Below are 26639 nucleotides of genomic sequence, written 5' to 3'. Positions count from 1 at the left end.
ACAACTGACCTGGAAAGTAGATCCAGGAGAAATAATTGAAAAATTATTGGACTACCATGATCAAAAAAAGAGCCTGGACATTATCTTCCATGAAATTATCAAGGAAAACTCCCTTGATATTATAGAATCAGAGAGCAAAATGAATATTGAAAGAATTCATTGTTCACCTCCTGAAAGAAAACCCAACAGAGAAACTCCTAGGAATACTGTGGCCAAATTTCAGACTTCCCAGATCAAGGAGAAAATACTGCAAGCAGCTAGAAAGAAACAATTTGAGTACTGTGGAAATACAATCAGGATAACACAAGATCTGGCAGCTTCAACATTAAGGGACCGAAGGGCTTGAAATGAGATATTTCAGAAGTCAAAGGAACTGGTATTGAAACCAAGAATCACCTGTCCAGCAAATCTGAATATAATACTTCAAGGGAAAAAAATGTTCATTCAGTGATATAGTCAAATTTGAAGATTTCATGTTGAGGAAAAGACCAGATCTGTATTTAAAAATTTGACTTCCCAAGACAAGAATCAAGAGAAGCATGGAAATTTAAACAGAAAAGAAAAATCATAAAAGACTGAACTGTTTACATTACTACATGGAAAGAAAATATTTTTAACTCTTGAATCTTTTCTCAGTATTTGGGTAGTTGGAGAGATTGTACATACATACACACACATATATACATACACATAGATAGACAGAGAGTACAGGGTGTGTTATATCAGAAGAGATGATATCCCCCCCACACACACAAAAAATGTAAAATAAAACAAAATAAAAAGTAAGAGTGAAGGAGGAAAATTCCAGGAAGAGAAAGGGAGTAATGAAATGGGGAAGGCTATAACTCATAAAAGAGATAAGAAAAATCTTATTCAATGGAGGAGATAAGGGAGAAGGGGAGCGGGGCGGAAATAAAACTACTCTCCCCACGTATGGCTGAAGGAGGGAATAACATGCTCACTAAATTTGACATGAAAATTTATATCACCACAGGAAAGTAGGAGAGGAGGCATCAAGTGGAGCTAGGGGAACCTTAGAAGGGAGGGCAAATGGGAGAAGGGAGTCACTAGAAATAAACACTTTCGAGAAGGGACAAGGTGAATTGCAGGGGGGAAAATAAGTGGGAATAGGGTAGGTCAGAGGGCAATATAATTAGTATCACACAACATGATTACTATGGAAGTCTTTGCAAAACAACACATATTTAGTCTGTATTGAATTGCTTGCCTTCTCAGTAAGGCTGGAGAGGGAGTGGGGGAGGGAGAGAAGTTGGAATTCAAAGTATTAGAAATGAATGTTGAGAATTTTAATTGCATATAGCTGGGAAATAAGAACCACAGGGATAGGCGTATGGAAATTTATCTTGCTCTGCAGGAAAACAGAGAAAATGGGGATAGGACAGGCATGAGGTGTGATGGAGGGGAGGGTACACTGAGGGAAGGGGTAATCAGAATGCAATGTATTAGGAAGCAAGGGAGGGGAGTGATGGGGAGAAAAATTGTACATATTACAAAGTGAGGTAAAAGCAATTAGTATTAAAACAATAGACTGGATTAATTACTGAGTATAAATAAATCAATGAAATCTTTAGTTTGGAGAAAAGAATTTCAGTCTAAATTTCCTAGAGGAAGGGAACCTCAGGTAAAATTTGACATTGATGGAAAAGTCAAGGTTTTAATGGTAAATTTGATTTTATGATTGCCATTTAATCAGGAACTAGAACATGTACAGAACGGCATGTAAGCCACTTAAGACTTGCCTCAAAAGATGTTTCTTAGCCAAAGGGGAACTATAACCATATTTGAAACCTGGTTATTGGAACTTGCCATTTTTAGATGCCATGGGACTATTAAGTGACTGTTCTGAGTCTAACTCCATGTACAGGTAGCAAGAAAGGAGATCTGAGGCTCCAATCCATGATGCCAGTAAGGTGATGAACTGGTATGAACTGCATAGGTGGTCTCAAGGGAAGGGTGGGAGAGCAGCTGTTCAGCATGGGCTGAGGTGGGATTCTCCTGACTCAATCTCCCCACTGACACCTGGCAGACTTTAAGCCTTACTGAATGCAAGTGGATAATCTAATCCTGCCTGGAACTGGCATGAAGTTGGGGACATATATCCCTGCAACGTCCTTATTATTGGTGGCAATTTCCTGTAGTCAAAAGGTTTGTAAACTTAATACTAGATATATTCAATTATAGGTTATGGGTAGGGGAATATCCGAGGTTGTTTAAAATTAAGCTATTAAGCATAGGACTTTAGACCAACAACAATAAGTTAGGGTCCTTTAATTCTTAGTATTACTGTGGAGACAATTAGGTCAAGAGCTTGTGAAGTTAGCAACATAAATATTATTTGTGTCTCAGTTGGTTAATGTTTTTAAAACATTCTTTTGTGGTCCATATTGTAAATGCTTTAAAAAGAAGTATCCCCTGACCAAAAGTTGGAATTGCTTTATCTGTTATAAACTGTATAAAAAAAATAAATAATAAAAAAATAAAATAAAAAAAAAGAAACATCTATTATGTGTTAGTGCTGTGGATCCAAAGAAAGGGAAAAAAAACAGTTTCTGCCCTCAAGAAGCCTATATTCTATTGTGGGAGACAACATGAAAATGCCTAGGTACATATAAGATCCACACACAGTCGATGAAGGTAATATGGAAGAGGAAGGCATAAGCAGTTGGTGAACCAATATAAAAAGTCAAGATGAAGAAATATTCCAGGCGTGGCACAGAAATGAGAGATGGAACACTGTTCTTGAGGAACTAAAAACAGGCTGTGTGCTTGGTTCACAGAGTACATGGGGGGAGCAAGGAATAAGAAGGATGGAAAGATATGAGAGGCCAGGTTAAGAAGACCTTGAAATGCCAAACAAAGAGAAGCTTTTTCTAATGGATTTAGGAGAGATCTCCAGTGATGATCTCTGGTGAGCGGCATGGTCAAATGTAAGATTTAAAGGAAAAACAAAACAAAATCAGTTGGAATAAGTCCAAGTACCCATAGTGTTTAGGTTTTTTCCTATTTCAATTTCATGACATCAAATTTCTATATACATATACATGTATATATATATATGTGTATTTCTGTGTGTGTATACATATATATATATAATTTAATGCATATATCATATATATTCAATTACTTCTTATAGAAATCAATTGATTGCTTGGGGAGTTTTTGAAAAAGTGCCCACAGGAGACTAAGGATAAGATTTGCAGCTAAAAATGGTTGGTTGTTTTTGCTTTTGTTTGGGGCCAGAGGATGGGGGAAGAAGGTTGTGTGTGGCTGGGTTGGACATCAGGCTGTGCTTGGACACTACATTCTCCATAAGCCTCTGTGGTAGTTCACCAGCAGGATGATGCTCATCTACCTACTAAAGTTTCATGAGGAGGAGGATATTGCCATGTAGACCTATTTCTTTATTTATTTTTATATAGAGGATGGAAAAGGGACCAACCAGAACAGAAAACAACCTCAGAGATGGAAAGACAAAAGATGAGGGTGGAATCAAAGAACAGTCAGATCTTAGTGTCTTAAGAGAAATCACATAGAGCAATCACGAGTGATGATGCAAACAACAAGCAAAGGAAACAGTGATAGGGAACAGCAGAGGCATCCATCAGTATTTTCCGAGTGTGGAAAAAGCCCAGAAATCCTGAGATCTGTGGAGCAATTCCCTACAAGCTCTCAAGAGTGATCCAAGAAGTATTTCCTATCCCATTTGTTGTTCGCTCATTTCAGTCATATCCAGAACACTTCATGACCCCATTTGGGATTTTCTTGGCAAAGATATTGGAACACACTGTCATTTCTTTCTCCAGCTCATTTTACAGATAAGGAAACTGAGTTGAACAGGGTTAAGTGCCTTGCCCAGGGTCACACAGCTAGTAAGTGTCTGAGGCTGGGTTTGAACTTGAGTGTTTCTGACTCCAGAGCTGGTGCTTTAGTCCTTGAGCCATCTAGCTGCCCTCCCATCCCATGGTGGTCAGGAAAGAGAAGGGATATTTGGAATCACCTTGGAGATGATAATAGTACCTAACAAATAGGGTTGCTGTAAGGATCCACATAGGTAACATATAGAAAGTGCTTTGAAAACCACAAATAGGTATGTAAGTGTGAGCTATCATTATAGTTATCATTAAATCATTATTTCCACTATCCCAGAGTTGTCCCTTGTCCAGACGTCAGTGTATCCATGGTGCAAGTCAACCACAGATTGCAAAAACACAAAAAATGGTCTGGAAATTTTTTTAAAACTTAGAACAATGGCTAGCACTTACATAGCACTTTAAACTTTGCAATGCACTTCATAAACATCTCATTTTATCCTTAAAACTGCTCTGGGTAGTAGATACTAGTATAAGCCCCATTTTACAGATGAAGAAACAGACTTGCCCAAGGTCACACTTGCTAGTATCTAAGCTGGGTATGAACTCAAGTCTTCCTAAGTCTACGACCAGCACTTAATCCAGTGCATCATCTATTTGCTTAAAACTTCAGTTAATATTCCACCAGTTAGAACAAAGAGTAGTTTTGTATGCAACATCCTTATTTCTATGATTTCTCTTCCTTCACCAAAAGTCTTCCAGAAGGGATTGAGGCTTATTCTCCCAAAGTCTATGGGGTTTTTTTTGGGGGGGAGGGGCGGTGTATGTGCACATGTGAGTTTTATTGGAGGACAAGTCCTGAGTTTGGGATTTTTTTCCTGAGATCTTTCAGGAATTGCCAATTCAGTCAAGAAGGAGAAAAAACAGAACTATCCTATGAAAACCAGGAGGTTTTAAACTAGAGGTGTAAACATCCTAATTAAGGAAGGATTTGGGTCCTCCTTCCCACATCACTAAGGGGCCAATCTTGAAGCAATCTGCCTGGGTCACTCTGAGAGGGGTGGAACAACAACAACAACACAGCACTGTAACAACATCCCCCATAAGGTGACCCTTCTGAGAGAACACAGTCCTACCTGTGAGTCAGCTCCATCCTGAGACCACCCTCATGCTTAGGAAATGCTTTGCAAAGGTGAGCAGACTAGAAATCTTGACATCCTTTGCTTTTCTCTGTTCTCTCCTGCCTTCCCCTTCTCTTTCTGAACCTCCTTTTTTTACCCTTCTTATCTCTTATTTATTTGTTTGGTTGGTTGGTTAATCATTTATTTATTTATTTGTTCATTTGTTTTGATCTCTTTCTCCCCTTTCCTTTCTATTCTTAGTTGTAGAAAATGGGTCTCTGATCAGATCAGATTTTGAGCTGGGAGGGGACATAGAATTAGACTATTCGCTTTATCGCCCTCATTTTGCAAATGAGAAAAGTGAGACTGAGAGAAGTTGAAAGAGCTTGCCCACAAGCACACACCTAGTTAGAACCAACTGAGCTGCCTCTAGGTAGGAGGAGAGAGGGATAGATTTAAAAATGAAGATGATATTAAAAAGAAAGAATATTCAATTATTCCAGAAAAAGCTAGAGACATTCCCAACAATGAGTATATACAAAAACAGGACAATTTCTAAGTTCTTTGATATCTCATCACTCTCTAGAAGTGGAAAGTCTGGATGTAGGAGGATGATTCAGATCTTGCATTGCACCTTTCCCCAACCCTTAGAAAGCACAGGTAATCTATCAGGAAGCAAGGCCAGAGAATCAGGAGATTTCAGCAAAGCCTACTCCCCTATCCTGGTCAAAGTTCAGCTACATCTCCCCACCTCTAACCCCACCTCCATCTGACAGACAAGGGTTAGGATTGGTTACTAAGGCTTTGGCCTCTGTCAGAAGTATTAAACGATGATCAGGGAAGATGCTGAGGGGGAAACACTCAACCAGAGAGGAAGGAGGCGCATGTTTCCATGGACTGAAATCTATCCATTGAGGAAAGAAAAATGTAGTTACCTTTAGGACAGGTTTCAATGCTGGAGGCTGGGGGAGCAGAAGTACAGCAAGGGTGAAGAGAATTTTCCTAAGAACAAAAAAGGACTTTTGTAGATAAGGGTGAAGCAGGTGTGTGCGGGCTTAGTAAATGAGAGCAGGATTGAAAAAGGCTTAAGGGTGAACCTAGAAAGGCATCGTGGGGCTGAGAATGAAGGATTGGACAGAAAAAGTGAAGGTCAACGAGGTGCATGAGGTTAAGAGATGCTGGGAGGTGAATGGGAAAAATGAGATCAATGGGAAAGCAGTCTCCACTGGTCACCCTCAGGGAAGGCAGGAGGCCAGAGGCAAGCCTATGGCAGATGGCAAAGGACTGCCGGTGTACACCTGGGAGGAAATCCAGAAGCACAACCTGAAGACAGATCAATGGCTGGTGATCAATCGGAAGGTCTACGATGTCACCAAGTGGGCAGACAGGCATCCAGGAGGTAGCCGGGTCCTCAACCACTATGCTGGGGAAGATGCCACGGTAAGAAATGTGGAAATGGGGCTTCAAAAATCCCTTCGCAGCACTCTCTCTGTGTGAGTGTGTGTGTATGTGTGTGTTAAGTGTGTATGTGTGCATGAGTGTGTATGTATATGAGTATGTGTATGTGTGTCTAAGTGTGTGTGAGAGTGCATATGAGTGCATGTGTGAGTGTGTATGCAACTTTGCAAGTGTATGTGTGTGTGGGTGTGTGCCTGAGAAATGTATAACTGTGAATGTGTGTGTGAGTGTGTATGTATGTGAGTATGTGTGAGTATGAGTCTATATATGAGTATGTGAGTATGTGTCTGGGTGTTTGTGAGTACATGAGCATGTATGTGAGTGTGTGTGTTTGTATGTGTGTGAGTTCTTGTGTATGTATGTGAGTGTGTACATGAGTGTGTGAGTGTGTATGTGTTTATGTGAGACTTTGTGAGCATGCCAGTGTGTGAGCATGTGTCTGGGGTGTGAGTGTGTATGTGAGTATGTGAATGTCTGTGTGAGTATGAGTCTGTATGTGTGCATGTGAGTTTATATCTGAGTGTTTAAGTATGAGTGTGTAGTGTGTATTTGAGTGTGTATGTGAATTTGTGAGTATGTGTCAGTGTGCATGTATGTAAGTATGCAAGTTCATGTACATGAGCATGTGTGTGAGTGTGCATGTGAGTGTGTGTTGCTCATGTGTCTGTTGGGGGCTGAGTAAGGGGAAGGCAGAAATGGTTCAGCCCTTGGCCCAAAGGCACAGCTAAGACATGTTCAGGTTTAAAGCCGTCCCACGCATTCCAAAACTGATCTTGTAGGATTTGGCCCAGCCAGAAACAGGAATGTAATAAACCTCCAGGCTAAAATTGATTTTTAGTGTTTGGGTTAATCCTATAATCAGATAAAAGGAGCTCTGGAGCTAGAGGATGCTGGTCATTTTACAAAAGAGGAAACTAAGGTCCAGATAATAAGCATCAGAAGTGGGCCTTGAACCCTTTGTCTCCAGAGTCAGTGCCCTTTCACTGTGCCACCCCTACGTTCTGATGTCATCCCACACACTTACTCTGGAACCACTATACATTTAATTTTTCTGAGCTTTTGTTTCCCCATCTATAAAATGGGAATATAATAACATTGACCTTTAAAGTTGTTGTAAGGATCAAATGAGAAAATAAAAATAATAACCATTGAAATAATGTTCTAAGAATTGCAATGACAATCCTAAAGCAGCTTAGAACTTAGAACTTCAAGTCCAGAAGACCTGAGTTCAAATTTGACCTTAGACACTTACTAGCTGAATGACTCTGGTGAAGTCATTTAACTTCTGTTTGCCTCCACTTCCTCAAACATAAAATGGGGATAATAACAGTACCTACCTCCTAGGGTTGTTGTATGGGTCAAATGAGATAGCATTTACAAAGGACCTTGCCAGTGCCTGGCACACAGCAGGTACTGTATAAATTCTCATTCTCTCCCTCCCACTCCCTCAAAGCATTTTCAATAAATTACCTTGTTTGATTTAACATATATCTCCATTTTCTAAATGAGGAACTGAAGCTTAGAGAGGTCAAGTGACTTGCTTAGGATCACACAACTAAGTCATTTCTTGAGTCAGAATTTGAACTCAGGTCTTTCTGACCCTAAGCTGAGCACTCCATTCATTGTGTCATCTCGTTGCATAACAGGAATGTATGTAAAATTCTTTGCAAACACTTAAAGCACTCTGTATTGTGGTTGTATATTATTGAGCTATTATTATTGTCTTCACCCTTTGGTGGCTGATCATGACAGCAATCTTTAACCCTGGGAGGCAGCACGATAAGGTGAGGATGGAAAAGGCCAAAACATCTAAGGGATTGGGATAGATTTTATATAATATCATGGTATTTTGTTAATTTTTAACAACTGGCTCTCCAGTAGGGAAAAAAATGTACATAGGATATACTTTTAAGTTTAACTTATGTTATTAACATTTTCTCTATCACTTTCTGAAGTCTAGACAATCAACAAAACAGTACATCTGCCCCTGATTTGACATGCGAACATTCGACATGTTCATAATGAAAATGTAACGATCTGGTTCAAGTGGGTTAGAGCTGGCTCCAGCACACCTCTGCCTGTACATGATCAAGAAAAATCTTCCTTCCTCATCTCAACTCTGATAACTTAAAAGAAACGATGGGCATCGTTGAGGTTTTTTTTTTTTCAAAGAGCATGTGGCTAGAATCATAGAATACTAAATCTGGAAGAATTTCAGAGATCCTTGTGAAGTAATTAGAAGAGTATTAGATTCAAAATCAGTAGACCTGAATTGAAGGATTCAGACTTGGTTACTTAACAAGCATGTGACTTTAGATGAGTCATTTCTCCTCTATAAAGCCTCATCTCAAAATGAGGGGGTGGGATAAGCTGTCTTTGATGTCCCTTCCAACTCTGAAAACTAAGATTGTCTCTAGTTCAACCCTTTTCTTTTATAATCAAAAACCTGAGGTCCACAAAAGTAAAGTGACTTGAGAATCATCATCACAAAACTTGGATCCTGCCACAACATTAGACCTTAGGAAAAACAGTTCTTTTATCTAATTCCTACTCTTTTAAATGACAAAGTTTTATGTTAATGTCCCTTTTAATACGGTTCAGTGAAAACAAAATCACTGAAAAGAAAATCAGAATATCTGGGTTCAAATACCAGATCTGCTACCTGGTGTGACCGTGGGCAAATACATTCCCCTTCTAAACTTTGATTTCCTTCTCTGAAAATGAAGGTGCTGAACTTTGTTCAGTCATCAGTCGCATCTGACTCTTCATAACCCTATTTGGGTTTTGCTTTATTTATTTTTTTTTAAAAAAGATGCTGCTGTGGCTTGCCATTTCCTTCTTACAGAAGAAGGAATGGAGGTCAACAAGGTTAAGTGACTTCCCCAGAGTCATACCATTAGGAAGTGTCTGAGACCAGAGTTGAACCAAGAAAGCTGGAATCTTCCTGATTTCAGGCACGGTGCACTGTCCACTGTGCCAACTAGCTAGCTGTCCAGGGTTCTGGACCAAATGGTCTCATAAGTCGGTTTGGACTTTGAGTCTATTATCCTTTCCAGCTTGAACGTTCTGTGGTCCTGAATCTCTCATAACCGGTTAGAGGCAAAATCATCAAGAAACCATTTCTACTGCCATTCAAAGAAGGGGTTTCCTTTCTCCCACCAGCCATTAGTTTCACTCAATTTCTCTAGCCCCAGAAGGGAATATTCTTTGGTTTTGACTAGGCATGGCAGCAGCAGACTTCATCCTACCATTTTGCATTTTTATGACTTGTTTTGCATTATTTGCATTTACTTTTGCATTATTTTATTTGCATTTATTTTTGCATAATTTTCTCAATTTATGACAGGTAGAGAGAGCCTAGAAGGAATGCATCATCAGTGTGATAATTTTTCTTCTTTCCTAACACATCCCTTTTAAATGTGCCACCCAAAGAGTGACTTCTTCCTCTAATTACTGTACTTATGGCATGCTTTCCTAGAAGTGTCTCTTATATGTTTGCCTCTTGGAGATGGAGAAAGCATTAACATGCCCCATTCATTAAGATGACAGTGAGATCTCTCCCATATATTTCTTAAGGTGCTTAGTCTAGGAAACATGTCACCCTTCTACCTTTACGTGGTGTGACAGTGAATGGAATGAAGGACTTTGAGTCAGGAAGAATAGGGTTTGAATCCAGCTTTAGAAACGGGAATATGCTCTGTAAGATCTGGCTTTGGAAAGTCCCTTCTAGCTTAAATCTACTGCTCAGGATCATAAGGTAAATTCTAAAAATAGGTAGAGTATGGTTAAGTTAAGATGACAAGCATTTATTCAGCATCTACTAGGTGCTAGGCATTGAGCTAAGTGCTGATGATACACAGAAAGCATTCCCCAAAAAAGTCTCTGCCACCATAGCATTCACAATCTAATGCCATAAACAATAAACAAACAAGATACATATAGGGTAAATTGGAGACACTCTCAGGGGGGAAGGCACTAGCATTAGTGAAAACATACTGAGTAGTGTGTTGGATAGAGCATCCCGTCTGGAGTGAGGAAAACCTGAGTTCAAATGTGACCTCAGACTCTTACTAGCTGGGCAAGTCATTTAACCCTGTTTGCCTCAGTTTCCTCATCTATAAAATGAGCTGGAAAAGGAAATGGCAAACCGCCCCAGCAACTTTGCCAATAAAACCCCAAATGGTTTCACCCAAAATCAAATACAACTGAATAACAATAGCATGGTATGACACAACTCAGGTTTGAAAGTCGGTCTCTTACTATCTTTGTGACCTAAAATGGTGGAGGGATAGGATTAGATGGCTTCTGAAGTCTCTTCCAGATATAAATCTAAGATGCTAAGTGTCGTCTTCCATCCACATCGACATACCCTGGATTCAGATGGCTCTGGAGGAGAAGTGAAGCTGGTGACCTGCACAGCCCTCCCTCACTCAAAACAAAGTCAGTGCAAGTCATGTCATTATTTCTCTAATGGCATGGTTTTCTTCAGCAATTAAGGATGAATACATACATTCTGATGAGGAATCCATTATATACATGACTCTGTACAAGGTCAAGTGCTTTGTCCAACTAGAGAGTACGCGAGGCATGATTCAAACTCACGTCTTCCTGACTCCAAGTCCTTCATCTATCCACTGTGCCACCTCGCTGCCTGACATTAATATGAGCTTACATTAAAATATAGTGTTTTCCCAATGTCTTCATGCGATTTTAAGTTCTAAGGTTTTGGGGACACCTTGTAGTGCTTTCAGGTTTGCAAAATCATTCACATATCTTGTCTTTTAAGCACCATAACAATTCTGTAAGATAGCGATTACAGAGATTATTCTCCTCATTTTACAGATAAGGAATGAGACTAAGAGAGGTTAAGGGGTAGACACATGATCATTGTAGGTCAAGAACCTCTCTCTTCCTAGGTCCAGGGTTCTTTCCACTATATCCCAATTTCTTGTACATTTCTACAGCTTTCCATGAGGAATCTAACCGAAAGGTGAGGCCAGTAATTTAATGTGAGGGCAAACTGCAAACCACTGATTCTCAGTCATAAATTTTGAGATTCTGGGCCATTGAGATCATCTAGTCCAACCTGTTATGGTAGAGAAAGGAAAGGCCAGAGAGGGCAGAGAACTTGCTCAAAGTCACAGGGCTAATTAAATGCCCAAGCCATAATGAGAATGAGGTCCCCCAACTCTTGATTCTCAGTGTCCCAAATTGAAATATTCCAGGTCTCCCTAGGTTGGTTCTTAGTATTTCATCTGTGCTATACCTCAGGCTGGTGACCTTCTTCATTCCAAGCCCCTAAGTTTCCATAACATTTCTCTGTATCATCATCCATCCATTGTCACCATGACCACCAATAACCACTTTTTCAGGATATCTAGGCTGATGCCTCAAGGAAAGAAATCTTATAGAATACGTTTTCAGGTACTTCAAATTTTCTTCATATATTACTGAAATCATGGCAACACAGGCTCCCATAATTAGAAGGGACCCCAGAGACCCTCAGATCCCAGCCTATTTCTGACCAAGTATTATCCCTCCAATATCTCCAGCAAGTGATTATCCAGTCTTTTCTCCTCCTCCTCCTTATTCTCTTCTTTCTTCTTTTTCTTCTTCCTTCTTCTTCTCCTCTTCCTCCTCCTCCTCCTCTTCCTCTCCTTCTTTTCTTCTTCTTCTTCTTCTTCTTCTTCTTCTTCTTCTTCTTCTTCTTCTTCTTCTTCTTCTTCTTCTTCTTCTTCTTCTTCTTCTTCTTCTTCTTCTACCTCAGACAAAGAAGCCCTGATTGGCTCAATAATAACTAGACTTTATATAGTGCTTTAAGATTCACAAAGCACTTTATATACCTTATGTCATTTGGTCCTCACAACAACCTGTGAGGGAGGTGATATTATTATATCCATTTTACAACTGAGTAAACTGAAATTTGTTTGTCTGAGGTAAGCAAAATTTGAACTCAGATCTTACTGACTCTAGGTCTAGCACTCTGTTTATTACATCACCTGACTCTAAAGGAGCAAGAGAAAAGCCAGGATTAGAAGGGGCTGGTGGAGATCATGGAATAGGAGGTTGTGCTTGACAACAGTCAGGGAGGAGGTCCAATTGTTGATTGATACCCAGAACAGTTCTCTAAGCCCCACCCCTCTACATACAAAGACAACTTCACCTTAAATCCTGGGTGACTCCCTAAGAATTCTAACCTCCCAGTAATGAAACATGACTTGATGAAAAGTCCTAAGGAGAGTACACTAATCTAGGAGATGAAAGCTAATTTCAACCCTGCCCATACACAAATTGTGTAGCATATCATGTGAGGTCTTTCTGAGAAAAGAATCACAAGAACATAAGCTAGATGGAATAGGGTATTGGGCTTGGGACTGGGAAGTCTTGGGTTTTGGTCTGACCAATTACTGACTCTGTGACCCCAAGGAAGTCACTTAATCTCTTTGATCTTTGTTCTTCCCTGTAAGTTATGAAGATCAAGTGATATAATGCATTTAAAGACCCTTGAAAGCCCTTGCGAAATCCCTAAAAGCTATCAGTAATTATGTTGTATTTATCTAGTTCATTTTCAGAAATCATAGTATTGTAGGAAGAGTATAATATGCAAACCCAGGCCTTTGGAGTCCAAAGTGTGGGTGACTCTGACTCTTATTAGCTATGTGACCATGGGCCAAACATTCAACCTGACTAGGCTTTAGTTTCATCATAAGTAAAATGGGGATAAGAAAACTTGCCACTCCCCCTTTCAGAGGAGTATTGCCAGGAAATTGTAAACCGTAAGTTGCATTCAAATTTTCAAAAATGCAAACTAATTAAATGCTCATCAGAGCCTTGCTTTATGCAGAGTGTGGTGTAAAGACCTGGGTAATTTCAGTTTAGAAAAGACAAATTTGGAGTCTCATGAGAAATTCAACAGTCCACAAGCATACATTGAGCACATACTATGCACAAGGTACAGGTTAGGTGCTGGAGATATACAGATAAGGGAAACTTCCTGCCTCAAGGAGCTTGCATTATATTGAAGTAAGCAATATATAAATAAAAATGTAATACATACATTATATATAATGTGTGTATGGCACAAATACATAATAAAGATATTAGAGAGGCAGTCAGTGAGTCAACTAGGATTTAGGGGCAAGAAGTGGCATGGTGGGTAGAGTTCTGAGTCTGAAATCATGAAGACCTTAGCTGAAATTCAGCTTCATATTTTTGCTAGCAGAGTTTATGGTCGTTCATTTGTATCTAACTTTTTGCAAACACAAAGCCATTAGAGGTTTTTTTGGCAAAGATACTGGGATATCTCTTTCTTCTCCAACTCATTTTACAGATGATGAAACTGAGGCAGGCAGGGTGAAGTGACCTTTCCGGGGTCACCTAGCTAGTAAATGTCTGAAGCAAGAATTGAATTCAGGAAGGTGAGTCTTCTTGATTTCAAGACAAGTGCTCTATCCACTGTGCCATCCAGATCACTTAACTACTGTTTGCCCCATTTTCCTCATTTGTAAAGTGAGGATAATAATAGTAGGGTTAGTGTGAGGATCGAATGAGAAAATTGAAAAGCACTTAGCACTGCACCAAGCACATAGTAAGTAGTTTATAAATGTTAGCTATTATTAAGTACCTACTGTGTGGCAGGCTCTATACCAAGTGCTGGGGAAATAAATATAGATAAAAAAAGACTCTTATCTCAGGGAGCCAGCCTACACTCTAACGGGGGAGATAATGTGAAAAAAAACCCTGTATATAAGCAAAATATATACAAGATTAGTGCAATTATAGGTCGGCATGACCAAGAAATTCGTCTCTTGATGGCCAGTGCTTTTCCCTGTTAGACATTATACACTTTGTTGGACACCACAATACTCACAGTGTTCTCATTGCAGTTGCTAGTGCCCCTTTGTCATCGGGAGAAACTAAGTTCCTTCCACACAGTAATGGGGAAGTGAAATATAAACTTATGGTTTATATATAATACTCAAGTACTATGAGTTTGTTGAAAAAAATGGGGGAGGACATTCTGTAGGCTTCCCAGTAACTCATCTCAATATCTAGCAATCTCTATATGAAGATATTCTCCTGAGTGGTCCAAATGTCATTTTATATTATTTTATAATGTTAGAAAACTTTATTGTATGAGGGACAAATTGAATGTAATTTATATCACTCCAGTTTTGTTAGTAATATCCACAGCATCATAGCATGAGACAAATTAAAATCAATCCTTTCTCTCTGGAGAGTGATCAAAATGATGGCATGTACCTTCTGTAGAGCATGCTTGATCTAAAGTATGTTGGCATTGATATTCACAATTAATTCCAGGGTCAAGTTAGCCTCAATTTTCATAGAAGACTCTTTGGTGAGGGGAAAATTGATGGTGTTACTGTGACAAAATGTTTTCCTTCTTGGGGCACTTCTCTAAGAGTACATGGGATATACTAAGATCCTAAATAGTCCCATTTGAAAAATTTCCTAAGGCCCTTACTTCTACTTTCTCTGGCAATTTGTTCAGCTCAAAATTTTCTCTTTACATTCTTTCTGTTAGGCATCCAAAACCAAGAGAGGGAAATTAAAATTTTGCCTCTTGGGGATACAAACCTTTTAGTCATATTGCTAGATAAAAGGATAGGCAGTTTTATAGTCTTTTGGATATAGTTTCAAATTTCTTTCCAGAGTGATTGTTGGATAAGTTCACAATTCTACCAAGAGTACATTAGTGTCCCAATTTCCCAACATTTATCATTTTCTATTTTATTCCAATCTGATGAAGGTGAGATGGTATCTCAGATTTGTTTCAACTGGCATTTCTCTAACCAATAGTGATTTAGAGCATTTTTTCATGTGGTTACAGACAGCTTTGGTTTCTTCATCTAAAAACTGCCTATGTATATGCTTTAACAGTTTATCACTTGGGGAATGACTTCTAAATTCTTATAAATTTAACCCAGTTTTCTCTATATTTGAGAAGGGTGGCCTTTATCAGAGAAACTTGCTGTAAAAAAATGTTTCCCAGTTTTCTGCTTTCCTTCTATCCCTGTTTGCATTGGTTTTGTTTGTGTAATCAATGCAATTAATAAATGCAATATAATCAAAATTATGTCTTTTATACCTCATAGTTCTCTTTATCTTTTGTTTGGTCATAAATTCTTCCTTTCTCCATAGATCTTACAGGTAAGGTATTGGTCCTCTAATTCTTTTATGGTATCACTCTTTATTTCTAAATAATTTACCTATTTTGACTTCGTCATGTTACATGGTAGAAGAGTATAGTCTGTACCTAGTTTCTGTCACGCTGTTTCCTAGTTTTCTGAGTAGTACTTGTAAAATAGAGAGTTGTTATCCCAAAAGCTTGGATTTTGGGTTTGTCAAACACTAGATTACTATGGTCATTTCCTACTGTATATCATTCTATTTCTTAGTCAAAGCAGATACTTTTGATGATTACTGCTTTATGTAGTTTGAGATCTAGTATAGCTAGGCTACCGTCCTTCTCACTTGTTTGTTTTCATTAATTCTCTTTGATTTTCTTCATCTTTTGTTTCTCCAGATGAGTTTTGCTATTATTTTTCCTAGCTCTATAAAATATTTTTGGTAGTTTGATATGGTACTGAACAAATAAATTAATCTAGGGAGAATTGTCATTTTTATTATATTTGCTCAGCCTATCCATGAGCAATTGACATTTTTCTAATTGTTTACATCTGACTTTAATTGTGTGAAAAGTGTTTTGTAATTGTGTTCAGTTTTGGCAGGTAGACACCTAAGTATTTTATATTATCTATATTTTGCTTTAAATTGAATTTCTCTATCTCTTTCTGCTGGAATTTGCCGGTAATATGTAAAAATCCTGATGATTTGTGTGGGTTTATCCTTCAACCTTGCTAATACTGATAATCATCTCAACAAGTTTTTTTTTTTTTTTTAGTTAGTTTTCTAGGATACTCTAAATAGATCACCATATCATCTGCAAAGAGTGACACTTTTGTTTCCTCGTTGCCTATTCTAATTCCTCCTATTTGTTTTTCTTCTCTTATTGTTATAGCTGACATTTCTAATGCAATATTGAATAATAGGGGTGATGATGAGCATCCTTTGTTCATCACTCATCATTCTGGGAAGATTTATAGCTGTTCCCAATTACAGACAATGCTTTGCTGATGGTTTTAGTTAGATGCAATTTACCATTTTAAGGAACGTTCCATTTATTCCTATATTCTCTTGTGTTTTTAAGATTATATTTTGTTGAAATATTTCTCTGCATGTATTGATAATTGTGATTTCTGTTGGTTTTGTTATTGATATTGTCAATTATTCTTATAGTTTTCCTAATGTTGAACCAGTCTTCCACTCATGATATAAACCCCACCTGGCCATAACTTAAGATCCTTATGATACATTTTGTTATAATCTCCTTCTTAGCATTTTATTTAAAATTTTTGCATCAATGTTCATTAGGGAAATTGGTCAATAGTTTTCTTTCCCTGTTTCTGTTCTTCCTGGTTTATGGTGCAGTACCATATTTGTATCATAAAAGAAATCTGGTAGGACCTCTTCTTCATCTATTTTAGGGAATTCGCTGATAGCTTGCTCAATTTCTTTCTCTAAGAAAGGATTAATTATGTATTCTATTTCCTCTTCTATTAATCTGAGCAACTTATGGTCTTAGGAATATTCTTCCATTTCACCCAGATTGTCAGGTTTATAATCATATAATTAAGCAGAATATCTCCTATTATTTTTTAATTCCCTTTTCATTGGTGGTGAAGCCACACTTTTCCTTTTTTGTAATGGTTATTTGGTTTTCTGCTTTCATTTTTTAAATCAAATCAAGCAGTATTTTATTTATTTTAATTTTTCCATAAAGTCAGCTCCTCGTTTTATTAATTAGCTCAATGGTTTTCTTGGTTTCAATTTTATTAATCTCCTTTGACTTTCTGGATTTCCAATTTAGCATTTAATTGGGGACTTTTAATTTGTTTTAGTGGCATACCCAATTTATTTGTCCATTCTTTATCTATTTTATTCATTTAAGCATTAAGAGATATGATTTTTTCCCTAATTATTGCTTTAGCTACTCCTCATAATTTTTGGAACTTTTTCTCATTGTTGTCATTTTCTTTAATGAAATTATTTATTGTTTCTATGATTTGTTCTTTGGCCAACTCATTCTGTAAGATGATTGCTTTCCAATTAAATTTTAATCTATCTTTCCATAGAATTTTATTGAATGTAATTTTATTGCATTATCATCTGAAAAGAATGTATTTAAAATTTCTGCAGTTTATCACTATAAGATTTCCTTATGCCCTCATACCTGGATAATTTTTGTGTAGATGTCATGTTCCACTGATAAAAAAAATAGTATATTCCTTTCCATTCCCATTCAGTTTTTTTAAGGGTCTATCATATATAACTTTTCTGAGATCCTATTCACCTTCACTTCTTACTGATTTTTTTTTTGGTTAGGTTTATCTATTTCTGAGGGCAGAAAGTTGAAGTCTCCCACTAGTATAGTTTTACTGCTAATTTCCTCCTGTAACTCATTTAACTTCTCTAAAAATTTGGTTGATATGCCAGTTGGTGCACATATGTTTGGTACTGATATCATTTCATTGTCTAAGATGTCTTTTATCAAGATGTAGTTTCCTTCCTTATTTCTTTTAATTAGATCTACTTTTGTTTATGTTTTGTCTGAAATCAGGATTTCTATCCCTGATTTTTGTTACTTCAGCTGAAGCATAAGATATTCTGTTCCAGTCTTTTACATTTACTCTGTGTGTCTCTGCTTCAAATATATTTCTTGCAAACAACATATTACAGGATTCTGGTTTTTAATCCATTATTCTATCCTCTTCTATTTTATGAGTGAGTTTATCCCATTTATATTCGCAATTTTCATTACTATGTATTTCATTTAATTTTAATTTCCCCTGTTCATTCTCATTCTCATTCTCTCTCTGTCTCTCTGTCTCTGTCTCTGTCTCTCTGTCTCTGTCTCTGTCTCTGTCTCTCTCTCTCTCTGTCTCTCTCTCTCTCTCTCTGTCTGTCTCTGTCTCTCTGTCTCTCTCTGTCTCTCTGGCTCTGGCTGGCTCTCTCTCTCTCTGTCTCTCTCTCTCTGTCTCTGTCTCTGTCTCTCTGTCTCTCTCTGTCTCTCTGGCTCTGGCTGGCTCTCTCTCTCTCTCTCTCTCTCTCTCTCTCTCTCTCTCTCTCTCTCTGTCTCTGTCTCTGTCTCTCTGTCTCTGTCTCTGTCTCTCTGGCTCTGGCTGGCTCTCTCTCTCTCTCTCTCTCTCTCTCTCTCTCTCTCTCTCTCTCTCTCTCTCTCTCTCTCTCTCTTTCTCTCTCTCTTCACCCTGTCCCTCCTTTTCTTCTGTCTACCACTTCCCCCAAACTGCCCTTTCTTTTATCGGTGTCCCCTCTTCTCTTATCCTCCTTCCCTCTTACTTTCCTATGGAGTAAGATATATTTATATGCTCAGTTGAGTATCTGTTTTATTCCCTATTTGAGCAATTTCAGTAAGAGTAAGGTACAAGCATTGCCCACCACCCCACCCCATCTTCCCCTCCACTGTAATAGGTCTTTCACACCTCTTCACTGGAAGCAATTTGCTCCATTCTACCTGTCTTTTCCCTCTTCTCCCAATGCAATCCTCTTTCTCACCCCTTCTTTTTTTTTAATTATTTCATCATCCTCAATTTATACTTCCACCCCCTGTATATTTATATCCTTCTAACTGCCCTAATAACGACAAAGTTCTTAAAAGTTACAAGTATCACCTTTCCATGTAATAATGTAAATAGTTGAATCTTATTGAAGCCCTTGAGTTTTCTCTATACCATTAACCCTGTTATGCTTCTCTTCAGTCTTGCATTTAAAATCAAAGTTTCTGTTCAGCTCCAGTCTTTTTATCAGGAATACTTAAAAGTCCTCTATTTCATTGAATGTCCACTTTTTTCTCGATGAATTATACACAATTTCACCGGTTAAGTTGATTTTTTGCTGTAATCTTAGCTCCTTTGCCTTCTGAAACATCATAGTCCAAGCCCTTCAATCCTTTAGCGAAAAAGCTGCTAAAAACTATGTAATCTTGCCTGTGACTCTACACTATTTGAATCATTTCTTTCTGACTGCTTGAATTATTTTCTCCTTAACCTAGGAACTCTGAAATTTAGCTATAAATACTCCTTAGGAATCATTTTGGAATCTTTTTCAGATGGTGACTGACGGATTCCTTCAGTTTCTATTTTGCCTTCTGGTTCTAGGCATGAGGGAAGTTTTACTTGACAATTTCTTGAAATATGATGTCCAAGCTCTTTTTTTTTTTTTTTTTACCATGGCTTTCAAGTAATTCAATAATTTTTTAATTATCTCTGTTGAATCTATCTAGGTCAGTTGCTTTTCCTTGAAATAGTTTCCTTTTTTCTGCCTTTTTTTGTAGCTATGTACATTTTTCAGTGTTGGCTTTTTGTCCTTCTAAGACATTGACCTGGATTTTTTCTTATGAGGGACAACTGTTTTCTTCTTCACATTCGATGCCATAATGGGAAGAAAAGTCAGATTTTCATTTCTTTTAATGTAATATCCCATTACATGAGCTGTCTTGTCTGTCTTGTCAGAAGACTATGCAAATTATTTTTTATCCTGGAATTTCACTGTAATGAATATTATTCCAGAAGTGCTATTTTTTTTTCTAAATATCTTTCTGTAATAGAAAAATGTTGGGTATTGGCCATAATGGGATTGGACTATCTTTCTCATTAAAGCTCTGAAGAAACAATAAAAACAGGTAAATACTTATGTCTGTGCATTGTACTGTGACTCTGGAGGAATGCCGAAACAGTAATAAGAGCTTATGTTTTTAAAATGCAATTACTAATTTGGGTCTCACAAAATACTTTACACATATTATTGTTCCAACTTTCTAGATGAAGAAATTAAGGCTTCACTAGGAAGTCATAGAGCTAAGGCCTGAAGTCTTGTCTTCTTATCCCAAGTCCAGCCATCTTCCCACCTCATCAAACTCAGACACAAGAGTGTGCACTTATTCAGAAATTCAGACTTGTCCCATCTGGGTATTTTGCTTGCTCACTACATCTGATTCACAATCAGTATTTTATGGATTCTAAATCTGGGTTTGGGACACAAAATGGATGGCAAGGGGGATTGAATACCAGACCCAGAATCAAGAACACCTGATTTCAAGTCTGGTCTCAGGCATTTTGTAGTTGCTTGACCCAGGGTAAGTCACTTAACCTCAGCCTACCTCAGTTTCTTCATGTGCTTATTGGGTATAATAATACTATGTACCTTTACAAAATTTTTGTGATGATCAAATGAGATAATATTTATAAAAAGAGCTTAGGATAGTGTCTGCCACATAGTAACTAGTATAAGAATTTTAATTATTATTATTGCTGAAAGGAGCCTTAAAACATAGAAAACGGAATTGGAATTTGTTTTAGAACAGAGCTAAGAGGGACCTTAGAACAGAGAATATCAGAGGTAGAAAATACATTAGAACATAGAATGATGGAACTGGGAGAGAATGTAAGACATGAAATACAGAATGTCAAAGCTAGAAGAGATTCAACCCCCTCATTTAGTCCCAAAACTCACACAGATAGCTAGTGGCATAGGTCGTCTTTCTTAATCCAATTTTCATTTCACTAATGAGGATCGTTTACTTCTCTAGTTTGCTTTGTGCCTTAAAAACTCTAAAACTTTCATCATCATATAATCCTATGATCTGACGAACAAGTCAAGCCTGAGTTTTTCACTGTTTAAATATTTTCAGGATTTAACAAGAAAATAATTTTTGTAGCTTCCATTCTTATGGCTCTCCATTTTAACATCTGTAAAGAACTTAACACATGATATCTTATGTGAACATTATTAATAGCCTTATGAGGTAGGCAGATGAACATTATTATCATCTCTATTTTACATATTGGGAAACTTTGGCTCCTGGAGAGTAAATGAATTACCTATGTTTCCAGGACGAGAAAACAGCACAAGTGGGTGGGATTTGAATTCAGTGTCATGCTGACGCTGAATTGTGTGCTCTAGTTCCTTTATGATGTCCCTTTCCAGTGAAGGTGATAAGACAAGTTTCACTAATAAAAGAGAAAGTGTGATATGGTGGTGAGAAATCTGTATTTTAGCTTAACAGCTGCTCTTTATACACTGTGTGGACTTGGGCAAGTTTCAAACTCCCAAGGACTTAATTTGTTTACACAATGAAGGGGTTACATCAGATGCATCCAGAGTTCCTTTTTTCATATCTATACATATATTCTGCATATTATTGGAGTGATCTATGGGTAAAGACGATGTCCTGGGCTCAGGACTAAATACACATGATCAGGGAGTGATTTGCCTTTGTCCCTGGCCCAAGAAGACCAATACAATCATTTATAGAACAACAGGCCCAAAGTCGTGAAGAAGACCTGGTCAAAGAACTGGTCAAACCTGGTCTCAGACACTGCTAATTGTGTGACTCTGGAAAAATCACCCAACCTCTGCTTTCTTCAATTTCTTATCTAAAAGGAGGATAGTAGAACTATCTACCTTACAGGTTATTGGGAGGATCAAATAAGGTCATAATTATAAAGTGTTTAGCACAGTACTTGGTACATATTTAATGCTATATAAATATTAGATATTTTTCTTCAAAGTCAGTAGAGGGAAGTAATAGGAAGACTTAACCTCCCACAATTCTAATTTGTTGCTCAGACAGGTTACCACTCTTTACAAAGTAGATATAGTCTTTAAAATTATATAATACTAAGTTTGTTAGAATAATACTTATTAATGTAGTTGAAACATCTACAGCACTTTAAGGTTTGCAAGATTATACGTTATCTTGTTGGATCTTCCTACAGTCCTATAAAATAGGTGCTATTTTAATGCTTACGTGCTATTATTATCTCCATTTTAAAGAGAGGGAAACTGAGGTCCAGACAGATGGTAACTTACTCAGGGTTAATTAGGAAGTGCGTAAGGCACAATTCAAGCCCAGAACTTCTTGACTCTAAATCTGGTCCTATATCTATCATACCACATTGTCTGTTTTAAAATTCATTGGGGATTCTTGGTATTTAAAGGAAACTGGTGAGGTCCTAAATCAAAGAATTCTTTTGCCCAAAGGACTTTTTATACAGTGAAGACTTGTTTCATAAGAGCTTTCTTTGAATAATCATTTTTTTGTAATATGTGAATATTCTCTCCATTTTGGCAGATTTTCATGTACCAAATTCTTTCAAAATGGTCCCACCTACAATTTGCAAAGAAGACTTTTGGTTCTGAGTTTATTAAATAAAGTGACCGGTTTCAGATGTATTTTTTTACCTTTTCAGTCTTCAAGATTGTTACTTTTTCAATCCCTCCAAAAAAGGATTGTTCAGCATTTGGATAGAGGGACTCTGGAGGGATCCCTAATGGGCTGTGATGGCACGAAATTAAGCCCCTACGAAGGGGAAAACCTAAAAAGATGATGGAACGAGTCAAATTGATCATTGGAAAATTAATGTTTCCTTCTTTGCTCCTCTGTTCTTCCCATTTCAGGATGTCATCTTGGCCATGCACCTGGACCAGAATGTGGTGCAGAAGTACCTAAAGCACCTGCTGATTGGGGAACTGGCCCCTGAGGAACCCAGTCAGGAAACAAACAAGAATGTAAGTGTGATCTCCACTCCAATGAGCAGTGACTGCTTGGGAAATTCTCCAGGATCATTTGTGCATTAGGGAGTTTTTTGGGTCCCTCTGAATGAAACTGTTGCTGAACATTAATGAAAATCCCAGAACTACCTATCTGCCGAGGAGAACGACCAGGACTTGGTCCTGTGGTATTCAATGTAGAGGGAAACAAATATGATTCTTGAAAGTCCTTAAAGGTAAGAGCCACATTCATTCAGCTATGCCTCCTGAGGACTCTGGATTCCCTCTCCAAGAAGGAAACCAGCTACATCTTACTCTCAGGGATCTGGTCACATCCCCGTGGGGTGAGAATATCAGTTTCTTAATGCTTGTAGCTCAGTCCTCATTCTGATGTGTTGTAATACATCCCTAGCCACCAGTGATGAACACCTCAGTTCAATTTAACAGAGGAAAAGGAGGAAAGAAGGAAGGGAGGGAGGTTATATCTATACACTTTTATGTACTTTCCCATATATCATCTTCCAACCCTGAAACTCATATAGATCATAGCAACTGCCCTTGGAGTAGAGCAAAAAGCATTGAATCATCATGTGTCTATTAATGCCTGGCTGGAGCATATCTAGGATAGTATTCTCTGAGGAAAAGGCAAGATCACACAGACTAGGTAGTAATCCTTCCAAAGTGAGTTTCTTCAACAATTAGATTTTTGTTTTTGGTGATCATAAGAGAAAGCATTTCATAGTGAATAGAAAGTTGGCCTCAGTGTCAGGAGGTCTCCTCTAGAGCCTACTGACTTTGAGACCTGAGATAAGTCATGTAAAGTCTCATTGTCCCTAAAAAACTCTCTATGGGGCAGCTAAGTGATGGGATCTAGGAGCAGTCTGGAAATCAGGAGGACCTGAGTTCAAATCTAGCCTCAAACATGTATTAGCTGTGTGACCCTGGGCAAGCTTCAATTGCCTAAAAAAAGAAAACTCTAAGTTGGTGAAATGCAGGGCAGATGCTGATATTAGTAGAATAAGTTGAGGGAGTCAGCTAATAGCGCATAGGTTAAATCATAAATAAAAAATTTTTTAAAGATAATTATCATTAAAATATCTAACATTTATATAATTTCTTTGTCCAAATTTATGATTATATTTGTACGGCAAATCTCTACCAATACATATACACCAATACATCTCCGGGTATGAGTGTAGGAGATTGAGATCTTGAAAGGTTAGAAAAATTTCCATAAGTCATACAATTATTTTTGTGTCATAAGAAGGATTCAAACCCTTTTTATCCTGATTTGAGGCTAACTCTTACACCTCTGACACCTTACTGCCTACATACATAGCTCTTTACAGAGTACATTTACTTGCATCGTCTCATCTCCACGTAAGAGTACTGACAGGTAAATTGTGCAAATATTATTGTCCTGTCTTTATAGAGAGAAAAATTATATTTCAGAAAGGCTGGATAATTTGCCCACATTAAGGTCACAGCTAGGGCCAGGACTCAAGTTACCTGGCTCCTCCCTCCACCAGTCAAAACCATGACAAACCTGTCCTACTTCTAGAGAGGTCTTGGGATCAATCAATCAATCAAAAACTGTGTTTATTAAGCAACTACACCATGCCTGGCCTTGTTCTAACCACTGAAATTGCAAAGAAAAAAACAAAGCAGTCCATGTTCCTCAAGGATTGGACTAAATGGTTTCTTTTTTAAAAACTAAACAATTTTTTTTATTCATCTTCTCCACTCCATATCCCCCCAAACTGAACAAGTTAAGAGAAAAAGAAAAGGAGAGAAAAACAAATCCCTTAACACATCCTTAATATGGCAAAATTAATTCCTACATTAGCCATGTTCAAATTGTATGCTTCTGTTTCCATTTAAGTCTATCACCTCCCTGACAGGAGATGAATGGCATTCATAAACTTATGGTTTATCATTATAGTGATAAGGGTTCAAAAGTCTTTTAAAGTTTTTTCTCGCTAATTTGTTTCATCATTACCTAAATTATATTCCTAGTTCTACTTACTTTACTTTACATCAGTTCCTAAAACTCTACTGAGCTGTGCCTGAAAATGCCCATTTCCTCATTTCTCATGACACTATTATATCCCATTACATTCCTGTACTACAACTTTTGACTATCATAAAAAGAGTTGCTATAAGTATTTTTGTACATAGAGATCCTTTTCCTCTTTCTTTGATTTCTTTATGGTATAGTAGGCTTATAGTGGTATAGCTGGGTCAAAGAGCATGTACAGTTTGGTAACTTGATGGACACATTTCCAGATTGCTTTCCAGAATGGCTGAACAAATGGATAGTTCCATCAAAAGTGTGCTAGTATGTCTGTTTTCCCATAGCCTCTCCACCGTTTGTCATTTTCCTCTTTTATAATCTTTGACAGTCCAAGAGGCATGAGGTGGAGCCTCCAAGTTGTTCTAAGTTGTGTTTTCTTTGTTATTAGTAAGACAGAGCATTTTTGCAAAAGTTGTTGATACCTTGAATTTCTCAACTCTCACCACCCCCCTCACCATCACAAAATGTGCAACAAAAATTAAAAGGTAGAAGATATTTAACTAGATGTATGACAATGAGCAAATCAGTTCATCTCTCTAAGTCTCAATTTACTCATCTGTAAAATGAAGTGATTAATACTTGAATTCACTCCAGTTCCAGACTTCATGTATTAAAAATGTCCTCTGTCCCTGTGTCCTCTTCCTCTGATTGTGTAGAATATAATATAATAATAATATATAATATAATAATAATTATATAATATAATATATTTCTTATTCTTCTATAAGTAATGGCAAGCAGAATGATATCAGAAAAACCAGGAAAGACTTACATAAACTGAAGCAAAATGTAGTGAGCAGAACCAGGAGAACATTGTACACAGTAACAACAGTATTGTACACTGACCAACTGGGAATGACTTAGCTATTATCAGCAATAAATTGATCCAAAACAATCCCACAGGAGAACAAATATTGTCTTGACACAGACTGAAATATACCATTTTTTCTTTCTTCCTTTCTTTTGTTCTTCTTTAGTTCTTATGTTCTGTTTTTGTTATCGTTCATCTTCTTGCACAAAATGACTAATGTGGAAATGTTTTACAGCATTGCACATATATAGCCTATATCACATTGCTAACCATCTCAGGGAAGGGGAGGGGAGGGAGACAGGAATTGAATTTGTAGCTCAAAACCTTTTTAAAGTGTTAAAAAAATGTTTTTATGTGTAATTGGGGAGGAAAATAAATTTTATTTTTAAAAAAGAAATTCATAAATTAATGTGAAATTACCAAGGACAAGAGTGTCTCCAAAAAAGAGATATGGGAAGATACCTCCATTCCTTTGAATGAGTAAAATTAGCTGTTGCCAGGAGACCTTGAGTTATCCTTGAGTTATCCTTCATTGAAAGTCTTCAGTAAAGCCTGTTGAGTCTATTAAAGATGGTGGGTGTTCTTTTTCAAGTATAGACAGGTCAGCTAGGCACTGACAGCAACTCTAAAATATTAAAATTAAAATTATTAAATTAATTAAAATGAAAAGATTTTGTATCTCCCAGAGTAAG

At 37.5% G+C, this 26639-nt stretch overlaps 1 protein-coding gene across 2 annotated transcripts in view; it reads left to right on the top strand.

Annotated features, from left to right (window-relative positions):
* Nucleotides 1-5811: 5811 nt before the first annotated feature.
* The window catches only part of LOC140524242 (fatty acid desaturase 2-like protein FADS2B), a 51307-nt gene continuing 30479 nt past the window's right edge, over nucleotides 5812-26639 (top strand). For both annotated transcript variants that reach the window (XM_072638620.1, XM_072638619.1), the window contains exons 1-2: nucleotides 5812-6391; nucleotides 22970-23080. In XM_072638620.1, the coding sequence (XP_072494721.1) occupies nucleotides 6074-6391; nucleotides 22970-23080 (429 nt within the window). In that variant the 5' untranslated portion in view covers nucleotides 5812-6073. The remainder of the gene's footprint in view (nucleotides 6392-22969; nucleotides 23081-26639) is intronic.

This window comes from Notamacropus eugenii, chromosome 2 (genome assembly GCF_028372415.1).
Source record: "Notamacropus eugenii isolate mMacEug1 chromosome 2, mMacEug1.pri_v2, whole genome shotgun sequence".
NCBI lineage: Eukaryota > Metazoa > Chordata > Mammalia > Diprotodontia > Macropodidae > Notamacropus > Notamacropus eugenii.
The sequence above is the reverse complement of the archived record's forward strand: the minus strand, read 5'-3'. Positions and strand labels throughout refer to the sequence as shown.